Source organism: Bombus vancouverensis, chromosome 2 (assembly GCF_051014615.1).
Source record: "Bombus vancouverensis nearcticus chromosome 2, iyBomVanc1_principal, whole genome shotgun sequence".
NCBI lineage: Eukaryota > Metazoa > Arthropoda > Insecta > Hymenoptera > Apidae > Bombus > Bombus vancouverensis.
In genome coordinates, this window is record NC_134912.1 from 21,745,683 (window position 1) to 21,770,572 (window position 24,890).

The 24,890-nt window shown below is 33.9% G+C and overlaps 4 protein-coding genes across 8 annotated transcripts; 2 read left to right on the top strand and 2 right to left on the bottom strand.

Moving 5' to 3' along the window:
• Positions 1-477: 477 nt before the first annotated feature.
• Iru (E3 ubiquitin-protein ligase Iruka) lies at positions 478-5,293 on the bottom strand. Of its 4 annotated transcripts, none has more exons than XM_033344236.2 (8): positions 5,085-5,293; positions 4,290-4,391; positions 3,968-4,134; positions 3,618-3,722; positions 2,267-2,439; positions 2,048-2,163; positions 1,853-1,950; positions 478-1,662 (listed from the first exon to the last, which is right to left on the bottom strand). In XM_033344236.2, exons 1-8 carry the CDS (start codon positions 5,163-5,165, stop codon positions 1,572-1,574), a joined length of 933 nt encoding a protein of 310 aa, XP_033200127.1. In that variant the 5' UTR covers positions 5,166-5,293; the 3' UTR covers positions 478-1,571. The 4 variants fall into 4 exon arrangements, with proteins under 4 accessions (XP_033200127.1, XP_033200128.1, XP_033200129.1 ...); XM_033344237.2 differs by having other exon boundaries at positions 3,618-3,719; positions 5,085-5,292; XM_033344238.2 differs by having other exon boundaries at positions 2,267-2,427; positions 5,085-5,292.
• A 2,928-nt stretch (positions 5,294-8,221) lies between these two features.
• LOC117162362 (uncharacterized) lies at positions 8,222-15,493 on the bottom strand. Of its 2 annotated transcripts, none has more exons than XM_076627849.1 (7): positions 15,002-15,493; positions 14,690-14,922; positions 13,690-13,859; positions 13,387-13,612; positions 12,280-13,310; positions 11,870-12,171; positions 8,222-11,499 (listed from the first exon to the last, which is right to left on the bottom strand). In XM_076627849.1, the coding sequence occupies exons 2-7, from the start codon at positions 14,751-14,753 to the stop codon at positions 11,427-11,429; spliced, it is 1,866 nt and encodes a 621-aa protein (XP_076483964.1). In that variant the 5' UTR covers positions 14,754-14,922; positions 15,002-15,493; the 3' UTR covers positions 8,222-11,426. The 2 variants fall into 2 exon arrangements, with proteins under 2 accessions (XP_076483964.1, XP_033200121.1); XM_033344230.2 differs by having other exon boundaries at positions 13,387-13,615; positions 15,002-15,492.
• A 568-nt stretch (positions 15,494-16,061) lies between these two features.
• LOC117162367 (uncharacterized) lies at positions 16,062-20,346 on the top strand. Its single transcript, XM_033344240.2, has 4 exons — positions 16,062-16,330; positions 16,734-16,909; positions 17,004-17,198; positions 17,445-20,346. Exons 1-4 carry the CDS (start codon positions 16,166-16,168, stop codon positions 19,396-19,398), a joined length of 2,490 nt encoding a protein of 829 aa, XP_033200131.2. The 5' UTR covers positions 16,062-16,165; the 3' UTR covers positions 19,399-20,346.
• A 274-nt stretch (positions 20,347-20,620) lies between these two features.
• On the top strand, positions 20,621-24,575 carry LOC117162365 (very-long-chain 3-oxoacyl-CoA reductase). The gene is made up of 5 exons (XM_033344235.2): positions 20,621-20,754; positions 22,541-22,916; positions 23,325-23,668; positions 23,878-24,163; positions 24,298-24,575. Exons 2-4 carry the CDS (start codon positions 22,542-22,544, stop codon positions 24,155-24,157), a joined length of 999 nt encoding a protein of 332 aa, XP_033200126.1. The 5' UTR covers positions 20,621-20,754; position 22,541; the 3' UTR covers positions 24,158-24,163; positions 24,298-24,575.
• Positions 24,576-24,890: the final 315 nt, after the last annotated feature.

The following is a 24,890-nucleotide window of genomic DNA, read 5'->3' on the forward strand; positions in this document are numbered from 1 at the left end:
GTTTACAATCTTTTGCAATTAGATAATATTTAGTTATGTAAATTGAATACATTATCTTTTTTCCCAATTACAATGTTTCATCAATTTTCCACTTATCATATTTAAAAACAGACAACATAAAGAATTAATGAACTCTTTATATTTTATCATATATACTGTGCAAACAAATCAAATTTCATTGATCTATAAGAACAGCAACACTATAATTTATTACACGTATATGACGTAATATGGCAAATTGAAGAAGTGTTTATATGTATATTGATATTGCAGATAATTATTACCTGTATTGTATACTATATTGAAATCTATAAAGTTTAACATGATACATATCCGTATCTAAATGCTATTCACATTCTCTACTTTATTCATATATCTATGATACTTATTTCAGCTGATTATCAGCTGCGAATTACGAACGATCAAATTTGCATCTGTACCAAACCCATGTCAATTCAATGATAAATAAACAATTCGTTTATTGCGCTAATAGTTAATGTAATATATTTATGCTCGATTTTATGATGAGAAGAGTAACATAAGTTATATAGGATAGTATATAACCGTATTTGAGAAAGAAAGTACAACTTCAAACAAGTACACAAATATCATGATCCATTCTACTTTTCCATTTCTCACAACTTCCATTGTAATGTCTCTGTAATTTTGTTTCATAACCAATTCTTGCGTGTATTTCATGCACCAGCACAAATTCTATAGGATATTTGTTAACGATCAAAATAAAATGAAATATATCGATAACAATTTGTAGTACAATACTGGTGCAAACACTTAGTTTCAAGAAAAGAATGTAAATAAGAATATTAGTGGCTAACTTTTTGACAATTCTTAAAACTCAAAGAAACACTCGTACATGTATGTTACAATTAAACGGCATAAAAAAATCAAGATCATATGAATGAAAAAGAAAAAAAAAGAAGAGTGTGCCAGAAAGAAAATTGATGCATAAATTTTCAATTAAACTGTACACAATTAAAACCACTAACGTTTCTTCCATTATTTTTATATATAACACACTTCCTATGCTTAAATTATGTTACAGTGTTTTTTCTTCATTTCTCATTTTGCAAACATTGTTGTAATCACCTTAAATTTATTAAACATCCAAATTCAAACTTTTATAAAGAAACATACACATTCTTCTTAAATTTCTTACTTATTTTTGCAAACTATGAAATTGTGTATATGCAGGCGCGCGCGTAAATAAATATATACATATATATAGCAACAATGATTATCTCAACTATAAATACGCACGTCTTTGTTTGACCCTTAATGTTCATATCTCGTTATAATTCATGCAAAGCAACACATGCAAGTTGTAATTTTATATTGCGTTATTTTTTCTTGATTCACATTACACTGTTGATTGAAGTATAAAGCTTGAAATTTATATTAGTGTCGAGATACAATATTGATATATATGAGCATCGCTCGAGTGAACAGTGCCAGGAAACAAATTTGAAAAAAGTGAAAAATAGACGCATGTCGTGTGTGTATATTTGCGTGTCCTGCTGGGTAGAGAAAATATTAAGACAGGATAATCAATCTCAAATCTCACTCGATGAGTTACTACTGGAGTTATTACCACTCGAGGATGAAGGTGATGATGTTCTAGTATTATTTGATTCGTTGGTTGCCCTAGAAGTAAATAGATATAACTATGAGACTTTTATACTTTCTACATAATGTGAATATTCAAATTCTTAAAATGTATAACTTCCATGTATTACATATATTTAAAAATATCAATTGTTACGTTATGTTTATGTTATCACTATGTCTAAGTAAAAAATTTAATCTTTATATAGGTAAAATATTAATAACATACCTAAAGAGAGCGACTAAGCTACGTCCTACGGTATCCTGATGTACTTCTGCTGAATTTTGACTTCCCAAGTGCTGTCTACAAATAGGGCAGGTACCATGCTAAATGCAAAAAAGGAAAAGAAAGAAAAACATCATGAAAAGACATTTGTACCACCTCGAAATAAAATTGAACTCTTCGAATTTTTTTCCAACTTACCAATTCTAACCATGGTACAATGCACGGTGTATGATATAGATGTAAACAAGGAAGTTGCTTAACTGGTTCAGAAAGTTTGAAGTCTTCCCAACAAACGGAACATTGAAGTTTACTATCTGTATGTATAATTTATAAAATATAATTTATTATTAATGTTTAGATTAATTTTTTAAATTATGAGTTACAGTTACAATATACATATGTACACGTTTTACTCACCCACATGACATTGACTCACAGTTATAGTTGGTATTTCATCGATTTGTTTTCTCGGTAAGGGAGGTGGTCCAGTTCCATCAATTTGATTCAATAATTGCGTTACAATCGCGTCTAAGCCATCTTGACCCCAGACATAATCTCCAGGATTTCCCAAGAACAGTCTAATATTGAATCTACATTATTGTGCTTTATTTTAGTAATACCAAATATCAAACAAAGCAATAATGACTTTTATCCTGGGTGAACAAGCTTTTAAGTGCTTCTCTCTATGTTTATTTATACATATCTAATGTTTACTCATATGGTATAATGCAAGGAAACAATGTAAGGCACAATACAAATTAAATAAAAATGATTTTTCAATTTATGATCCATGATCCTGAATTCACGTAATAAATTTAACATATTTTATATTAGTAAATTTAACGTATTTTGTATTAACACACGCACGCACACACACACACACACACAAGATATAGTATATATTTTATATATATATATACATAAAATGATATATATATATATCATATTTAGATTTATTCAATAGATAGATTTATTCAATCAATGTTCGACAGAAAATAAAAGTCGTTATAATAAAGGATATAAGCCGTTATAATAATTTTTTCAAAATTTCATTGTCATTTTTTATATATTTCCATTAATACCGCTTATTAATATCTTTTCTACGTAACATATTCTCAAGTTACTTCTACTTTTATTCAGTTATTTCCATCCTTTCTAACAATGAGTACTACATAGCATGTGATTATTTGTGTGAAATTGTTCAAATTTTAATCCATTATAAACATGTAAAATGAACGAACATACGCTCATATACGCGCAACATACGCATATATACGCATAAATCAGCTGAATCTATTTATATGCTATTTAAAAAATATTATGTATAAATATAAAGAAAAGTGAACATTACATACACAATTATATATTCTATGTAATACTTAAAAATAAAGTATTAACTAAAATTTGATTCTAATTTCATTGAAATTCTTATTAAAACGCTTATACTTATTTTTTTCTTAATAAATACCATGATATCCTGTCTTATATGCCAAATAAAAATATTTTACATGCAGATGAACTAAAATTGGAAAATTGCTTTTGAATTCACTCAGGATAATATTCTATATAAATAACATGCAAATCTCTCTCTCTCTCTCTCTCAAAATAATTTTACATAAAGTGTGTGGTTTCCTTTTTTATATTATACAAGTTAAAAGATTTGATTTGCCTTGCAAATCTTCTGAACTTGAGCAATTATATGCATACATGCTTGTATACATTAGATAAATAAGAATAAATGTATAATAAAGATTAATATTATACATACACAGGTAGTTGTGCAGCTTGTGCTACTCCTTCTGAGAGATTAAGTATAAAATCTTGTATGAAATTCTCTACAGACACAGGCATTACTTCTTGTCGTCCACGACTGCTGTTCAACATAAAAATAACCAATCATATCCATACATACCGCAGAAGTCGGTAATAAATTAATTACGTTTATTAATTTTCATTTTTATATAAATAACTTTTGTCTTTAATATACTTTACACTTACGTTACATTAAAATAATCAAATATATCATTACCATAAAAATACATACATGGCACTAATTATTTAATTAGAAATTTTAACGTGTAAACGCTGTGAGCTTTTAAAAAATTAGAAGCGATATACCTATTAGAACGACGTGTATCTTGAGCATTACGTGACCAATGAGTTCGTCTCCTACCAGCAGGACCGTTATTTCTAACAGGTGTAGAACTAAACGGTGTTTCAAACTGATTGGAGATTTCCGTCTCATATTCCCCTCTTAAAGGAACATCTGCGTAACGTTCCCAAAGCTACATAATAAATATTTGATCAAAACAATAATGAAATACATCAAAATATAATGAAGTTACAAAATTAAAATATTAAGATTTAAAAACAATGGTCATTTCATCTATAATGCATCTATAACGTTATTTACTATTATGAACTGAGAAATAATATTTACATCATCCGCGTCGTTAGTAATATGCATTCCAGATCCACTATCACTACTATCGCTTTCTAATTCCTCTATGAAACCACTCGAACATCTTGGACACGTGTAATCCTAGAAAATAGATTAAACATTATATGTATATAACACGATTCCAATCTGTTTCATAGATTAATTTGAATAAATATGATATACAGGAAATAACTTAAATCTTTCTATGTTTCTTCTCGCGTATCTGTCAAAAATACACCTATAGACTTAATACTTAAAGATCAATAGATAAAGTATCGATAACTTTTGTGTTTATTTGTTTAGATTAGATATTAGTTACAATTAATGTAATTTATTGTACAATGTTTAATAATAAAGTAATATATTACCTAAAGAAATCAATGATCAATATTAAGTATACATATTAAAAAAAGTATCTAGAAAATAAGTATAAGAGAGATGATTTATATATAGGAGCATTTTAAATAAATATTCTTCGATCTAATTGAGTTTTACATTAAAATAACATTATCTTTTATAATACTCAAGCGTTGACTGATTTTAATATAGACACATAATGGTGAAAGTAAAAATGTAGAAGATAATGAGACAATAGTAATTTGTGCGATTAATTGTACTTGAAAAGACGATAGTTTAGTGCGATTTTTTATATTAAACAAAAAAGAAGGTAGAAGGAAAAGAACTTTTACGCGTGATACCAAAGGACAACTCGGAACAAAAAATTTGAGGTTTTACACATAATGTCATGTTTAACAGTATAGTTATTAATATAAAAAGAAGGACAAATATACTTACAGGTAATAAACGTTCAATTTCGATACTGCATTTGTGACAAAAAAATCGGGACATTGCCCCGTCTACAACGGCTTCCGCCATCTTTTACGTGTCCTCTTTGCTCCTCTTGCCTATTTCTGACTATCGTGATGAATCGTAACCCGTCACAATTCTTGATGTACGTTGATTACGTTTTAAGCGAATGCCGAAACAGACCTGGAAAACTACTGATTTTAAATGATACCTCTACGTATCACGAGATGGCGTTTAATTAAATTAGTCGATTTGCGCATCAGTCTATCATTTCGTTCGATTACAATTCTTTAGTTTTAGTTTTCTTTAGTTTTAATATATTTTGTTGTTCCCTAACTTTTATTCAAATTGTAATCTTCTTTCTCAATTATCAGTTATAAGTATAATACCATTGTGTCTTTTATTTCCATTTGTAAAATATCCGTGAAGACATTTTCTGAATAAAAAGACTAGATTGTCTTCAAAAATAAACATGTATACACTACATACATAATATTTTCGTTCGTATGCAGCAAGTAAGATGCAATCCTTTTACTTCTTATGGTAAAAGATGCACCAAACGTGCACAATTATTTACTGTATCAATCGTTAAATACGTATATACTTAGTGCATACATTTCAAATGGCTCGTGCATTTCAAATATTATACATATGTATCTCGACATAGAAATGTAAGGTTAGGTATGCTGTGCACGTACGCACGGTTGTTTCATGTGTATGTATGCCTTGGTCATTTATTTAGCTACTCATTTTTATTCAGGGGTCACACGATGAAAAACATTATTAATTAAAAATATACTGCAATAACAAATAGTTTTTGTAAAAATATGATTGATATGTGCGGCTCTTGATATCGTATTTAGCTATCAAATTATTATATGTAATTAAATATACATTTATGTGTGTGTGTGCGCGCGCGCGCGCGCGCGTGTATGTCATTTTTTGGTACGGTGTACTCGCGTACAGTTGCATTATTTTCGAGTAGACCGTGCACGAATATCTTTGACTATGTTTGCTCTTCACCACATGTTTGATCATGCTCAAATTTGTAAAGCCTTTATATAAATATTTACGCAACTATAAGAAATTTAAAAAGGAAAAGAACGTTACATCAATTGCGGAAATTTCGTATTAAGTTATGTAACGTTCTACACGAAACTGTATTAAAAATCTTTATCGAAATTTCTTGGAAATTTTTCATTGACATATTCTAAGGAAATACCTACACATACATATGAGTGAACAAATAAATGGATATATTAATTAAAGATTAATTAAATTCAGTGCAGACTGAATAGTTAATAACGAATAGATTATGTAAAGTACTGATTTATTATAATCAAACGATAGCCTACTGACACACAATGTTCTAATACAACTTATATCAATTTATAATGCTTCACTTACACAAGTAAGCGCGATGAAGATTTCATTCTAAACCTACTCAGATAAATATATTACAATATTTTAGATCGCTAGACGAACAATCAAATAATTCAAAGTTTTGTACCGTTTGAACTACAAGAGTCTTGAACGTTTCTTTTTTTTTTTCAAATTCATTTTAAGTACCCGCTTGTACCCTTTCTCGTCGAACGACTGTATACACGTAGAAAGAGATTTATTATATAATGAACACATTTCTTTCAAAAATGCAATACAGTCAAGTTTAATGAACACACGAAATACGTCGATTATCATAAGAAGAGATTTCGATTTTCACAGAGTCTGCTTATAGTTGGAAATACGTATATGTAGTAATCGCATATGGCTTTCATTTCACTGGTTTCACGTATACTTCGATTCCCTTTAAATGTAATTTTATTCGTGAAGTTGGTTTTAGGACTGCTTCCTATTACTACGATCTCTCGGTTATACATATACATATGTATGTACTTATGTTTCCATCAAGCCGAATATTTGCCTATATGAATTTTACACATATACCGAAATTAATAACTCCTTTTTCTTGAAAAAGAAGACGAAAAGGATAAGGAAACATTCGGTACATTCTTCTTCAAATTATATCAAATAATTGATATGAAACATTACATTTCACGTAATCATGTTATACCCTACCTTCCTTTCCTTTTTTTTTTCCTCTGTTTCGGTATGTAGTTATAACTGTAACTTAATAAAAAGATAATTCGTAACTTAGTATATGCAGGTATATGGAATATGTAATAATTCGATGTATGTATATATATATATATATATATATACATCATTGTCGTTCTCCTGTGACTTTTCAATATCTTTGAATATCTTGAAACTCGAATTCTATCTATTGATATTACATATATAATTCCATATTTCCGAATAATGAATAATTACTATAGATCAATCAAATATGTATGTATACATATGTATTTTAAACTTTTCTTCGTATGGATATCTATAGGGAGTCCAGTATTTCGATTCCAGTATGTATTTTAATTGAAACAAATAGATACTATTCCGAAGAAGATTGTCATGAAAACTTGAATCACGATTTTATATCGAATAATATAAGTTTCAAATGAAAATCAAACGTGGAAACATTTCAAAGATTACTTAGCATTTCGAATTTAAAAAACGAAAGAACATTGCTGTTTATGATATTTTAGTATTACACAAATGATAAAAACCGCGGAAATGTCTCTAACTAATATTAAAATAGACTTAAAATAATTATTATCGAATCAAAGATATTCTAGATAAATCAGACTCGCTGCATATTGTACCTCGCCGATATATACATACCTACATATGTAAGCATGTACATACATACATATATATTGTAGAATATAGTTCAACGCAGAATCATTGTATAATTATAATGTTACGGTATGTACCATAGTTTGAAATTCTTGGCATTATGATAGACGCAATAGAAGATTATGTTATAAAAATTTTTCTTTTCTTTTCTTTTATGGTTACCAATGTTTTCTTAGCTATTTTTCATATATTCCACGATCTCTTTCATATGCTGAGTTTTACTCAAATGTTCACGCACGTTACTAACTAACGTTACTTGCAAAAATCAAAGCAACGAACACTTTAAACAGATCTATTTCTTCTCTTATATTAATAGAATTAACCAAGTTTTGGAAGTTTACGTTGGAAATAAGCATTACGAATGTCATAAATTAACTATTACAGAAATAATTTTTATTTTGTCGATGTTTATCTTATACATAGAATTCACTCAAATTACGAAATTCGTAACGATGAAATCGCAGATTCATTAAGGGATATAAGCAGCTTAAATATCTTTACTAGGGCTGAACACATTAAATGGTAATTTAACAACAAGAGAAATGATGGCATTGTTCTATCAGACGAATGTAATTATAATAAAAAATTGCCTCGATAACTGATTTGGTTTATTTAGGTGTTAAATGCTATATGTATATAGCTATAACTAATACGTAATGATACTTGTAACGTATTAAAGTTTGTTTTGCTAATATTAAGCACAGTTTAGTACTTTTAATCATTCATAGCCGTTAACATGTCCTGCTTTGCTCGTTAGTCGTAAATGATTGCCAAATAATTAATTTACTAATTTATTAATTAAGGTCTTGGGAAGAATCAAAATATTTGATCCTTTCTGATACATTATACCGTTCCAACAATAGTTTATGCGCTATATCACAATAGGCTGTACACTTAGTCTCTAATTATGAATAATGAAAATATAATGGCAAAACAACATAAATCATACTAAAATTCACTAAAAAACATATAGCGCTTTGTTATCTCAAAGAAATAATTTTATGAAATGTTAATATCACTTCCTATGTATATTCGCACAGAGTTTACATATTACGCTGCATTACGTAAAATAACATTGGTATCTTACGAGTAATTTTAAAAGTAATTTTTGAGGCAACGTTTTGTCACTATTACGTTCGTCCGCCCGAACTTATCCAATATTCTCTCAATTAATCACACACCTCTTATTTACATCCTTAACCGCAGCAGAACTGCAAAACGTACTCTCTGTGCATGTTTGATTAACGTAAAGTGGTAAATGTATGCAAAAATTTAATTATCAAAGGAAATTAGTAACTAGCAATTGTTAATTAATTTTTGCAACTTATTACTTTTACATTGCTATATACTTTTCAATATATAGACAATAATTAGATAATAAATATGTGCTTTTGCATGAAATAACAAATATTTATGGTCGCACAAATATTTGTGAAAACAATTACAATTAATAAATAATTGTATTTTTCTTATAATTGATTAACTAACTGAATGATTAAAGTATTTCACAAATATAACAAAAATATAAAATAACACAAAAGTACAATGGATTAAAATGACGATGAGATTAATAATGTCATAATGATAATAAAATGCTTATTAATTTTTGTTAACATATTATCAATAATTAGTCATCCTAGACCTTACTAATTTATAGAATATTTGTAATAATATAAAAAAATGTCTTACATTAGGAAAGGAATTTTAGTGAAATATATATGATTAGTGAAATACATCTCCGACTTGATTCAAATAGAAATATTTGTATATCATTAAATATGATCAGTCTGATTCTTAAATTCTATCCGTAAACTAAAATATATTATAATTACTAAATATTGCATGCTTCAGGGGACCATTTAAAAATCATTAATCACCGATTAGAGACAATGAGTATTTCACTCATGCGTGGATCATACAAAGTATGTTGTTACAAACAATCCCCGATAAGAAAAATCTTTCTTCTCACTTTACATAGAGTATAATTGTATAGACTTAAAAACGTTTATCCTTATACCAAAATGTTAAACTTAGTCGTTAGAAATTTCCACCATATCTTATGTGAGTCAATTGTCTGAATGTAAAATTTCTGTAACTACAATCATACTTTCCATTACAAATCCATGAGAAAAAAAGATCATAAAAAGAGCGTTTTACATACGAAATAAGACATTTTCCCGAGTGTCGATTTAAGAGTTTTAAGACGAATATTATATCTTGTATGCGTGTAACATACAAATGCACGAACGCTCGCATACATAACAGTGAAATATAATAGAATAGAGTCCAACATTCACACGATAAGTGGAAGAAGCGTAACATATATGTATTAAGGCTGATTTAGGCTATTTGAACCAATAGATCTGTTTCAAGCATATGTATATACAAATCGTAAAACAATTTCTATTATTTAACATACTGTACGCTTATGTTTCATGCTAAATGAACGGCAAAAATTAACAAATGTGTTGAGAAATCAACTAAAATGAATATATTTATGTAATTTTTATATAACTTGGAGGTTGTACTCAATATTGATATGTATTCTTAAAAGACTTCAAAACATATATATATATATATATATATATATATATATATATATATATATATACTTGTGCACTGCACATTATCTAATAGATTTACTTTTGTCCATTTTCGTCAGAATACCAGAGTATGGAAAGAAAATTTATATGAAAATATTTTCAATTAAGTTAGAATATTGTGTTTAAATATCACAATTAAATAAAGGCTTCTACGCTAAAATTTCCATAAAAAGTTATTATAATAATGAGATGTAGAAATTAACAATAATATAAATAATGATATAACAGCGTATAACAATATTCGAATAAGTTATCAAATTGTCATCGACTTACCTGCAACATTCATATCCTATTTTATATTCACTTTTCTCTCACATTATTGAATAATTAGTATTGAAATTATTGTAAATAGGTATCGAAATTAACAATTGGTAAACAAATAAAAAAAGTATATGTATATGTAACAATGAGTATAATATGAACTAATCTGTTCTTTATATTTTATTGCGTTATCTAGTTTCTCGAAATATATATATCGTACTGTTCATGACAAAACAATAAAGGAATTCTGTAATAAAACGATAAAAAGATTCAATTTTCAATTCTGTTGATGAATCTTTAACAAATGATATGCATGGAACATAGTTAAAAATACTTTGGGTAGTTACGTCCTTAAACATATTGGAATTGTAAATTGCTATGCAATAAATATATTATCTAAACTTTGCTCTCAAAGTTTAATAACATGTAAAGAAAAACCGTGAGAGCAAAAACGTGACTCATTTTTTCCATAGGTCATACATAGTTCGAGTATGTATGTGAATAGTTTATATACAGTGAACAAGATAGAAAAAGTTTCACCGTAACTCTGAAATTTGGCAATATAATACTATTTACCGACAATATAACGTTGTCTGCAACGCAATAAAATATGAACATTGTTCGTCTTCCTTAATATTGAATTTTGATCAATGGTAGTGTAATATAAATCATTTTAATAGTTATACGATGCACAGGAAACACATAACTGCAATCAATTTTCATCCGAGGATTCTGTGGAACTTTGAGGCATTGGGTTGAACCAATTTTCACGAATGCCAGTGCTCCTAGATACAAAGAAATATCGACAAAAGTCAATCGATCAATAGCACAAATGTAAACTTATAAAATGTTACATTCATATTGTTTCGTTTGAATTATAAATTTTTCGAAAAATTAGTAAATTGGACAAATAGTAGCAGAAAGAAGATATTAATGAGACATGGAGACCGGAGACGTAATTAATAGACAGCAGAAGAGAATGAATGAAAGATGCACACAATCTTGTACAATACTATGATAAATTATTAAATTTTTCTTCATACGACATGTTATCACAACTATTAGTTGCAGTGGTTCGATAATCCTTAAACGTTATAAAGTGATTTAATATTAAGTTAAGTAAAAAAGAATAATAATCCCTTTTCCTATAATTACCTTGTTCGTTGACGGGTACTTATAGGCAGTGTGAGTGAAGTTCTATAATACTGAGGAGTAACATTTGAAGCTGTTTCATCTGGTCTTCTATGTAACGTCATAGTTTCGTGCGGAGACGTAATTAATTCATCTTCGTTATCTAAATAATAACGAGAACCTGTTGCGCTTTTACAATTTTCACATTCGCTTCTGTAATCATCCGTATCGTCGTGGAGAGTAGAAAGAGCTTGCATGCTACAAGTGCATGTTACCGATTCAAAACTTCCTTCTTCATTAATTCCATTAGCTATATTTAATGGTGGCTGGAATGCATGAAAATCATTATATACATACAACAAGTAAGTGTATTTGAAAAGACAGAATTTTATGATACTTGGAATATTATGTTAGATTTTGATTTTGTACTATACCTTAAAATCATGAGATTTTAGTTCCATTTTAGGATCCAATGGTTGTCTTTCAATTTGTTGCAATCCTGAGGAAGAAGCAGAAGAAGGCTGTATTTGTACATCTTCGGGAAATGTTTCTGGATTTGTATTTTCCCTTGAATTTTCTAATTTAGTTACAGCATTTTGTTGCGACGAATGTGGTATGTTCGACGTAGTAATATCAGCTGTTATCGTAAATCGTAAAAATTCTTTCTGAGTGCAATCATTTATAATATCTTGTAACTTTGCACTGGTACGAGTTGTTAAAGTCCTAGGAATTGTACGATGAGTAGTCACGCTAGAATTTGGTAAGGTTGCGGATATTGTAAATGCTCCAGTTTGTCGAGGAAGGGTGGTATGCGTTTGATAACTTTTCGGAATAGTAGATTGTTGTTGGGTGAAGTTGGATAATGGTTGTGCAGTTACATCAGGACGCTGATTAATGAAGTTGGGAATTCCAATGGGGGTAGGTAAATTTTCGTAAGTACTTGTTCCCATTGTGAAACTCGTCGTAGAAGTTCCTACACTAACACTCGGAGATAACGTTTCGTTTTGATTCGACTGCCGATAGCTAGTATATATGTTTGGATTCGATATTGGCCTACTTGGCGTTGAGATTAAGCCACTTTGATCCGTTATGACGCCGTCGCAAATTAATGTTGACGAATTGCGATTTATACCACTTTGAGTGCTTCCTACTAACGATATACTTGTACGACTATTGGTATTTGGCAAATAGGTGTTTGGAAAATTTAATTGCGGAAGCGCTTGTGGGTTCATGGATAAAAGAGCTTGTTCCGCTCGCGCTGCTGCTACTGCTTCTTCATAAGGTGGTGGAGCCTCGCCACGAGGAAAGTAATTATTTGGCGGTTTCCACAATGGATAACTAGCTCCACATGGAATGTCATCCATAGGAACACTATGCGACAATCCATCTCGTTCTAAATATCCCATACTACCTAAGTTTCTTTGGTCCTCTGCTAACTGTCTGTCCTGCCTTCCTGCCACGCAAACTTTTACAAAATAATCAGAATTTTTGATCTATTATTCTAAGATAAAAACACTTGACACAGTGTGAAGGAGAAATACCTTGTATCTTTCTTCGGCGAAGATGGTGTACTAAAAAAAATAACAGACACAATGACAATATAACTGTTACTAAACTAGCAACAGATCGTACTCCTATATCGTAATTCGTGACAGCATCGTTTGTGTTGCTACCAATCCCATCGGATTTGTCATTCGGTATGGATAACACTGTATCATCCAAGCAAATATATCGGCAACAGATATGCCGGGTAGATTTACAATATTCCTGCTTAATTTAGAGTCAATCTTTCAGTCACAAAGAAAGAGAATAATACCAAGCACAAAGCGATATGATTATTTTACCACTTGAAGTGCATCTCCATAATCGCAAATAACTGTTCTACACCACTTTGGATTGCCATTATCACATACACAGAGTGTACAGGGTTCTGGGCCAGGAATGTATATAAAAGTATCTTCATAGATTCGTCCTTGTTGATCTTTGCAGGTGACACCACTTTTTGCATGAATAACTGTAAAATATTTATAAAAGTATAGTCATAGGAACTCTTACTCGCTTATGAGATTACTAAGCAGTGAAATTATGAGAAATGAAATTCGTAAATTGAATCATTGATTAACAATGTTTCCCTATATTTGTCTTTTGTATTATTTGTTTGAATTTCACACGGCACAAAAATAACAATTAACAACTATTTCGCTGAACATAAATATATTTGACAGCACAATTTACAGAAGATTTATATTTTGCTAACATAAAGTGGCACGCGCATATCATACCAAGTGATCAAGTAAGCAGGTGAGCGGCAATGTATATACATGCGTCATACGCACGTTACGTCAATCGAAAAATCCACCAAGTATCGAGTGTTAAAAGCTGCCGTTCGACACATAAATATCGAGAATAATAAATAAATGAATCTGCAAGTTGAATATACAAACGCAGAATGGTAAAAAAATATTTATATCGACGTATGACCGAATGATTTAAAACGACGCTAGATAATGTTTCACTGATTCATTGAATCGTAGGAGCGTAGCTTTAACAAAAAGGCTTTTTCTTCTTCTCCTCCTTGTTGTTGTTGTTATTGTTATCATCATCATCATTATTATTATTATCATCATTATTATTATTATTATTATTATTATTATTATTATTATTATTAATCAGAACAGAGCGCGCAAGATAAAAGGTTAAGGTGAGTGTAATAAAAACAAGAAATTACTTGGTAAAAAGCCGAGTGAGAAAAAGAGGAAGGTTTACATAAAACTGAGAAAGCATTTGAATCGAAACAATAGAAAGATCGGTATGAAGAAAAGAAGAGCGTCGTGTTTGACTCACCGTTAAAAAATAGAATAAATGCGTAAACTGCATAACCAAGAAGGTTACTGCCACTGTATTTCATTCTGCGTTTGTTATCTCATCATAATCGTAACCACTTGGAGCGGTGCAGCAACGAAGCGGAGAAGGTATCGTTGGACGTCTCAAACGGTGTTTCGTTCCGATAAGTTGCTGTTGTTGGCCCTCAACATTTTTCACGACACAATTCCAACTAACATCTTGTGCTAAAGCACCTGTATCACGAGTGATTTATATAGGAGCAACAGTTATTTTCACACAGCTGCATATCTTAGAAACACTTCTTTTACTCACAAGTGTCCTTGCGAAGTATGCGTCCTCTCAAGTAGGCACACCAACTTGCATCTACTTTGCACGGACTCCCGACACCCGGAATGATCGATTAGTAAACGGAGCAGCTATCGGTGTCGAGCACTGATACCGTAGCTATCGCCATCTTCAAGCCATCCGCACAACTTTCTACGAGCAATTGCCATTCTTCTGCCGTGTCAGTCACCACACTATCCTTCGGCAATGCCTTCGGCGAGCTTACCTTATCCACTGCAATCGAATATTCTCTCGTCTATCGGAGTATCATCTGCCGCTTCGCACCGTATCATAGAATATCGCCACAGATACCGCCAACGACGCATACTTACATATTCTCGCTCTTACTTATTTATCGCACCTATATACACGTACCTTTTTCTCTTGCGCATAATTTTCTCTATACGTATAGTGAAAATAATTGAATTACGATTACGATAAAGAACAACCGAACGAGTGTATAATATATGCTCTATAAAATACACACGCACACGTATACACGCAGGCACGCATATATGCATACATAGATATCGTATGCGTCAATGAATATCTAAAACAATCGATTAAATTAAAAGCTGCCAGAAACAATCAATGACCGTATAGCGTGATTACGTCAAGCGTGGCGTTACATCCGGTTAAGCGATTGAATTCATATTTATGTTATTGATCGATTACATGCATACCGTATCTATACATGGAAGCGAGATGAAAATCTATGCTTTCAAAACAAAACAGATTCCCCTATCCTATCGCCTTTAACCTACCACATTTAACGACTTTATGCAAAATGTAAAAAAATTTCAAGTAAATCTATCTCGATACTCACTTGCAACAATCAAAAGAAATAAGGAACATATAACGACACATAGAGAAGAAAAGAGCAAGAGGAAATAGAAAAATAGGATAACAATTTGCACGTTGGATCAAATATAGAAATCGTAATTGTACGTCAGGTATGATCAATATCTAAGAAAGGAGAATTATTCAAAATTATTTGCATAGCTGTTGTTTAGAATGAAACTACGTTTAGAATGAAAAGGATAATTAATATTATATCGTATTATACATGTACGTATAGCAGTACATATAGATAATGCGTGTATATATGTGAATGTATTGTTGGTAGAAGGAAAGAAAGGAAAGAAAGGAAAGATGGAAAAAAACGACGATTCGCCCGAAGACGTTAAACGAGCCACTTCGATCGAGCGTGAAATAAAGAGAGGACAAAAGGATGATACGTTCGAAGGTTATCCACGAATAGTGGAAAAGAAGAAAAGATGGGAGCACTGTGATAAACCACCTTTAAAGAAAACTAAGGCAAATGGATCTACAAGTTTCAACATTTTCAGATGATTCGCTTTCTTCTTTCATCACGGATATCTTGCTTTCGAAATAGGGAAATGGTTAAATGCGAATAGGTTAAATGCGATTGAGAAGCTAATTTATCGTCATGAATATATACATAAGAAAATACTTTATAATATACACGTATACAAGTCGGATTTGCATACTCTTTTATTCGATGCTCTCGAGGAGTGTTTCGCCGCTGTTTCAACCGTTCGATAGAATTTCCTGCGAGAACAATTTAAATCCGTAACGATAATTGAACGTCGTTCGATTCAGCATCTGAAATGGTTCGATCAACGAACGGAGATTACTATGTGTTTCGTTGATGTTGACGAAAGAATGTAGCTAACTTTACGATAAATTTGTGCCGTAGCATACAGAGAGGTCGAACGACGATTGCTGTCGAAAACAGAGAGGCAGGAAGAAAAAGACGAGAAAATTTACAAAGGTTTCGGTATTTGGAGAGCCTTGTACATTCGCAAAATTAGACACCATACCTAGACACTGTTTAACAAAACAAGATTATATCAATATGTTAGCGACTGCAAGGTGAAAGTTTCAACTTCATCAATGAGATACATTTTGACACTGTCGGTTTTGCGGAATAGCAAACGTAACAAAAGATTCTAATATTTTCACATAGTCGCAAATGCCCGCCAGATCAGGAGAAGACGGTGTTTAGGAAACTAAGACCAGTGTCACCGCGAATCAAAGAATTGGCACAACCGACGAGACAACGAATGCTAATAACTTTACAACAAGGCGCGTCGATATTACCGCCGGCTCTCGTGGATAATCTCGTCCGAACCGTAGAGAACGAAACTTGTTTAACCCCTGAGTAACGTATCGATCGTTTAAACCATTCTTTATGCACTTGGGTAACATTATCTTTTCGTTTATATTCTCTGTTTTGTTTTATTTTATTTTCCGTTTCGTTTCGTTTCGTTTCGTTTCGTTTCGTTCCGTTCTGTTCTGTTTTCCACCGAGAGACACATAATAACGATCGTTATGCGGTTGGAAAAATAATTTTGAAATTTCTTGAAGCATCGTCGAGGTGTACACGGCTGTGAAATATCTTTTGTAGACAAGCTGCAAAAATCTCGCGTAAAAAGAAGTCTAGCGGAAAGAAGAGGAAAGGCGGAATGGAGAAATGGCAATACAAAGAGGCAAACAAATTAAGGAGAACAAGCGTTGGCATGGCAACCGCAGGATTCTTCGACAAAGATTCAATTTCTTGTCAATATCTTATGGCCGAGCGTTTCGTCCGAAGTATCTTAAAATCGAAATGCTCGTATCCGAAGTCGGAGTTGAACGACGTCGTGGAAGTGATAATCGGACGTCTGACAGATGTTCTCGAATATAGCCCTCCGCAAGACGAAGATCGTAAATCGCAACAAGTGCGTTATTTGGCCGATGTAATAGCCTGTTGGATAACCGGAGTGCTGTCCGAGGTGGCGCAATACCAAGAGGACAAACTCGTGGAACGATGTCGAAGGAAAGAAGAGGAAATGAGAATAGACGAGGAGGAGGAGGAGGAGGAGGATGACGACGAAGACGAGGAGGACGAGGAGAAAGATAAGGACGAGGATCTAAAGAAATACGAAGAAGACGATGAAGACCGCGAATCAGACTTGGATTGGGAAGAGGATGCGAAAACGATGGACGAGGAAACGGAGACGGAAAGAAAAGAAATCGAGCCTCGAGCGGAAGATTCGGAAATAGCGGAAATAGAATTGCCAGTGGATGTGGAAACAGAAACTCAAGTGGAACCAGCAGCACAAGCGGAGACTGAGATACAAACGGAACCGAAGGCTCAAGTCGAAGCGGAGATAGAAGCGGATATGGAAACAGAAGTGGCAAAAGAATTAGAAGAAATACCAGAAATCAAATCAGAGGCAGAACCAGAACTACAAGAAGAACCGGTAACAGAAACGGAAGCAGAACTGGTACCAAAAACAGAGCCAGAACCAGAGTCAGAAACAGAACCAGAACCAGAACTAGAACCAGAACCGGAACCAGAACCGGAGCTGGTACCGAAAACAGAACCAGAATCAGAACCAGAATCGGAAGCAGAAGCGGAAGCAGAGGCAGAAGCGGAAACAAAACGAGAGCCAGAATCAGAATCGGAAGCGGTAGCAGAGTCGGTAGCAGGACTAGAACCGGAAGCAAAATTAGAAGCAAAATCGGAACCAGAGCCAGAAGCAGAACCAAAACTAGAATCGGTATCAGAAGCAGAAAAAGTGGCGGTAGTAGAGCCAAAATCGGAACTAGAAACAGAGATAGAAGGCAAAGTGGAAGCGAAAGCGGAAGAAGCTCGAGTCGAAGACAAGAAGGTGGAAGAACCGTTGGACGAAACGAGAGTGGAAGTATCGCCGGTTGAGATGGAATTACCCAAACATATAGACGTTATCGAGGGTTTGGAAGAATTGTTTAAAACCGATCTCCCTTTTCTCACGTTCGACAAGATCATCGATACTATCTACAAGATGATCGAAAGCATGCCAGAAAATACGGGCGATGATCCGATAACGAATGGCATACATCGTGCGATTTACGAAAAGTTGAGTAATATAGTAAGGTTGGAAAACCCGGATCTATTGACGGAAGAATTGAAGACTATTATGAACATAGTGTGCGGAAAGATGGCAAATTGGTTAAGATCGATACTAAGTAAATCGCAGATGGCGTTCATGGAACGATACATGCCAGAAGTAGAGTCGAAAGAAATTAGAAATTGGACTAGATGGCTCGAGTATATCAGTGACGTGGCCAAAGATTGGAATATATGGTTACGGACCGTAATCGAGAAGTTGTTGGAGATGGAAAGTGAGAAGATCACTCGCGGAGAATGGCAGGATTGGACAAAATCTTTCGATACCAAGGCTCTGCTTTGGAGACGATTTCACCTACAAACTATGCACCAAGCGGATCGCAACGTTACGATGTTGATTGGTCGACGCGTCGTTAAAACAGGAACAAAGGGCATGATTCCCGATACATCCGAGCGATTAATCAACACCACTGACTTGCACGTTTGAAAACCATCACGCGTACACGCGTATCAGTTCCATCGTTCTTCTCCAATTTATTTCCTTTGTCGCTTATTTACCACACACGCTTTATTTCATTTTCTACCATTTTCTAACTAATATAGCTAATTGCTGGTACAACTAAGCGCACTCGGTTAGATACGTAAACGTAGACTTTAAGATACTCGCACGAAGCTTGGAATCGATATAACGCGTAAACGCGACGTCCAAACGAAGCGGAGAAACGACGACGAAAATAAAGAGAAGCGGAAAAACGAAGATAGACAACGAAAAACGAAGACAACGAAATATAGAAACTCGTGCAACTTGTAAACGACAAAATAAAGAGAGTGTGAAACCACGATAGACAAATTACGATCGGATTATTCGTATTAGGTATTTAGGCGAACATCGTTGTCGGTGGACGTATTATCGGATAATATGGTTTGATACGTTCGCGTTATACGCGATACGAGTAGGCAAGGAGAAACGCAGAGGCAAATTATCCACGCTGGCATTCCACTTTTTCGATCGGCAGTATTTGCTACACAAGAATGTGCCAAAGCAAAGTGTGTCAAAGAAAAAATTAACCGTTCCCCTGCCTTGGCAAAGAAAAGCCGAGGTGGAAGCAAGACTTTCTTCCGGAACGGCTTAACGCTGACATTGCTGGTCGTGCGCCGACCGTCTATGTCGATACATTTACAATGTATACGTTGAAACCACACACTCGCGCAACTTGCGCATACTTGCTATACGTATATCGAACACGTCTGGTTCGCGATCGCTTCAATTCGCATCCACATGCTTATCTAGGTCTGCGCCCGCGCAAACTCCGCAACGCTTCCTACTACCATCGACCGTGCCACGATATCGTCTCCTCTCGCTTCCTCCTTTTTCCTTCGGCTTCCCTCTCCCCCGTCCCCTTTTCACCTTCTCCCTCCCTTTCACTTCACCTTTCTCCTCCCTTTTCCGCTTTCTCTCGGCTACTCTCTTCCGTACCCTTCAGCGATCCGGCCTGCTCTCCGAGCGTATCTCCCAGTTTGCTCGGCTCCGTATCGTTCGTGTCTTTCCATTCGTCTCTTCTCTTCCATTCGTCGATATTTCGATTAATCAGAGTTGCTTCTCGTCCTCGTCCTTCTTCTCGTTCCCGCGCACAGTACACGCGTGTGATTACGCACAGTTTTCTCCCTTTCCTCCCGCGGAACAGCATTTTTACTTATTTTTTAATGAGCTTAATCGTTTCACGATCACGACAACGTCTCTATCGTGTCAAAGAGAAACAACACGTTGAATCGAGAAAGAAACTTGATCGTCATCGTCCTCGTCATCAGCATCACCGATCGATTTCGACGATATCAAATACAGGTAATCCGCTAAAACCATAAAAGCATCTTATCTGTGTTAATCGTTTTGCCGATAGTGAGATAGTAAGATAGTAAAATAGCAAGATAGTAAGATAGTAAGATAGCAAGATAGTAAGATAGTAAGATAGTAAGATAGCAAGATAGTAAGATAGTAAGATAGTAAAATAGCAAGATAGTAAGATAGTAAGATAGTAAGATAGCAAGATAGCAAGATAATAAGATAGTAAAATAGCAAGATAGTAAGATAATAAGATAGTAAAATTGCAAGACAGTAAGATAGTAAGATAGCAAGATAGTAAGATAGTAAGATAGCAAGATAGCAAGATAATAAGATAGTAAAATAGCAAGATAGTAAGATAGTAAGATAGTAAAATAGCAAGATAGTAAGATAGTAAAATAGCAAGATAGTAAGATAGTAAGATAGTAAGATAGCAAGATAGCAAGATAATAAGATAGTAAAATTGCAAGATAGTAAGATAGTAAAATAGCAAGATAGTAAGTTAGTAAGATAGTAAGATAGTAAGATAGTAAAATAGCAAGACAGTAAGATAGTAAGATAGTAAGATAGTAAAATAGCAAGACAGTAAGATAGTAAGATAGCAAGATAGTAAGATAGTAAGATAGTAAAATAGCAAGACAGTAAGATAGTAAGATAGTAAGATATCGTCTGATACCTTTTATTATTTACGTTTTCATACATATATGCATGTACATATACATAAGTATGTATTTATGTACATACGTGTTCATTATCTTCGTACTTTTCTGTCCTATTCGTCCGTCTCGCAATCGTTGAATATTCTATTTTGCAATTACCAAATCGTTCAATATGGAAATAACTAATATTCGCTTCGTTAAATATCGCGTGTAGAAGATGTCAAAGTCGAATACTAAAAATGTTATAGTACAATAGGCAATAGTACTGTGTAATTTGTATGTAAAAGCGAAGAAATACGAAAGAAATAACGGATAAGCGGATAAATTTAGTTCGCGAACGTGATAGACCACTGTTAAACGTATGAGAAATATTGCTGTTAGATTAGGAACGAACGACATGTATAATATAATCGTCGCTGTCGCAACCTTTAAGGCCTTATCGATAGAATTTACTGGTTTAGAAAATTGGTAATCTCTACGCTTGTCTTTCTCAAATATTACGTTGATTTAGTCGCTTAGACCTGAAATTTCCTTCGATAAAGCTTTAGTAGCGTTTAGTAGTTTAGTAGTCCAGTTATAAACGTTCGTCTTTTCCTAGACTCTTTCGTAGACTTACTTTGGAATTATCTTCGATTAGAAGATATTTACTGTTGCAAAAAGTGACTTGCCGCTTTTACAAGAGATAGCGTACGTACGTCGTCCACTATTATGCAGCGATTTCGTCCGATACGACATTATTCGATACCACGATACACGTACATGTATAATACGGTAAAATATATAGGTAACTAATGCTCTGTGTACATACGCTTTGCTATCTACGTACATACGCTAATCTACATATGTATAAAAGTGTACGCGTATGTTTGCATGGTGAAAAAGGTATCAGCGCGATAACCTCGGCTGTCAGAGTCAGCCAATGATTCGCTTGATCGTCGTGTTATTGCATACGGTGGCACGCCGATGTGCGATCGCGCAAGGGAGGAGAAACGAAGAAAGAAAATTCGTCGGGAGGATGACATACGGTTAAACGTGAACGATACCGGTAGATGCGCGTCACCGTTCGAGCGAATCGTTGCTTCTACTTGTAGCCCGCTGATCAAACCAAATCGAATCGTCCATCGTTTCAGGATGACATTGACGTGTTTGGAAAAAGCATCGTTGGTCGTATTAGCAGCGCTTGGACTGCGATTTTTATTACGAGTCAGCATTCTCGTGTGGAAGAAACTAATAGGACCGAGCTTCGGTTTTGGTATCGACTTGAGGACGCAGGGTAAATGGGCAGTGATTACCGGTTCCACCAGTGGAATTGGAAAAGCATACGCGGAACAATTAGCTGAAAAGGGTCTGAGTATCGTGTTGGTTTCACGAACCCAAGCGAAACTCGAGCAAGTCGCAGCTGAGATCAAACAACGGTATGGCGTCGAAGTTCGAATCGTGGAAGCAGACTTGACCGAGGGACAAGTGGCTTACACGAGAATTGCCAAAGCCACCGAAGAACTCGAGGTATTTGTTCTTTCCCCTTTTTCTTATCCTCTCTCTCTCTCTCTCTCTCTCTTTCTCTCTCTTTTATTTTTCGTTCCATCCATCTATCCGGTCCGTTCGTTCGTTCATTTTTGCTATCGCACGTGCCGAATAATAATTTATATTATTGCGCCATCGCGCACTTATTCGACGCACTTACACGCGATCACGCACCTACACCGAAGATACAAACAGTTTGTTTCATTATTTCTATCCGCCAATTTCAATATTGAATAATACACGGCCATAATGCATACAGGTAATGTATAATATCGTAATATCGTGTTGCGTTGTTAATGCACGGGTACATACAGGAAAACTTCTTTTTAGCAAAATTTTCAAATTAGCGCGAAATATATCGATATATTGAGAATCCGTCTTTATTGACAGATCGCTGTGGTGGTAAACAATGCTGGGGCCAGTTACGACCATCCCGATCTATTTAATAACATCTCGGAGGGTTGTTTAACGGAAATATTGCAGCTAAATGTGGCGGCGGTAACAGGAGTCGCAAGAGCACTTCTTCCGCAACTGTTCGAACGTAGAAAGGGCGTTTTGATAAATATCAGTTCGGCGTTAGCGGTTATACCATCCCCCTATTTATCCGTATATGCCGCTAGCAAAGCCTATGTGCTCAAGCTCAGCTACGATTTGGCTGCGGAAGCAGAACCATACGGCGTCACCGTTCAATGCGTTACTCCCGGCCCAGTAGCCACCAAGATGTCAAAGATCAAGTAAGTCAAGCGAAGTTCGTTTAAGCGACTTCCGCTTCTCTTTTTTTTTATTCGATACACGTTATATGCATTTATTCATCGAGACGGACACTTGTACGTTCTGACGTGCTTAAACGCCTGAATATTTCATAAGTGACACTTTGATTTCTACTCGTATCTATTCATAGCTACGTATACATACATATCACATATCTACGTAACATCTTTAGGAAACCGACTTGGATGGCACCAAAGCCAGAAGAATTTGTAAAGGCTTCGTTAAAAACGATCGGTCTGGAATTGTGCACGACAGGTTATCAGCCTCATTTCTTACTAACTGCTTTTATACACGGTTTACAATGCATCTGCGAGAAAGGCGCGCTCTGGTTAACTTCCAAAATCATATGTAACATACGAAATCGTGCTCTGAAAAAAGACAAGAAGAGAACAACGGGCAGTACGAAAGGCGCAGATTCGATCAGGGAGCACCAGTTACCTCTCGATAAATAGTACATCGTAAGTTTCACTCCCCTTCTTATTCTTTCCCCCTCTTTTTTCCATCTTCTCCTGTTTCACCAGTAGCACATTCTTTTTCTTCCTTCTTACAAACGCGTTTTCTCCTTTCTTTCTGATTTTCGCTTCTCTTTTAGACGCAACGCGATAGACATCATATACTTTTAAACACGATCAACTTTGTCTATAGCGAAGAAATCCGACACTTCTGCCACTCCTTTGCCACACTTTTGCTACATGGTATGAAACGAAATATTATAAAATTCAATTATTCTTTTAGATTCATTTCTAAGCTCTCTAATTGTTTTTTTTTTTTTTGTTTGTTCTCTTCTTTATTAATTAATTCTTGTACATATATTATTGTTCTATATTTATAACTGTTGTACAAACGAATAAAACGTCTGAGTGTTTTTCATTTTCTTTTCACTCTTTTCCTCTAATGACTACCCCACACATTGTCTTTAATACATGTAGGGCAAGAATGACGCTTGAATTTTCCACGTATTTACATAGATGATTCTATTGGTCTATGGGCCTCGTTACGACCACAATATAGATAATATCTAATAATAATAATAATGTCAAGTCAATGTATGCCTTGTCAGAGAGGAAACTGGACTAATGGATTATCACCTATTATCATCGTTATTACTATTGCTATTATTATTATTATTATCATTATCACCATTATAATAATTATCGCTATTGTTACTATCAAATAAATCAATTC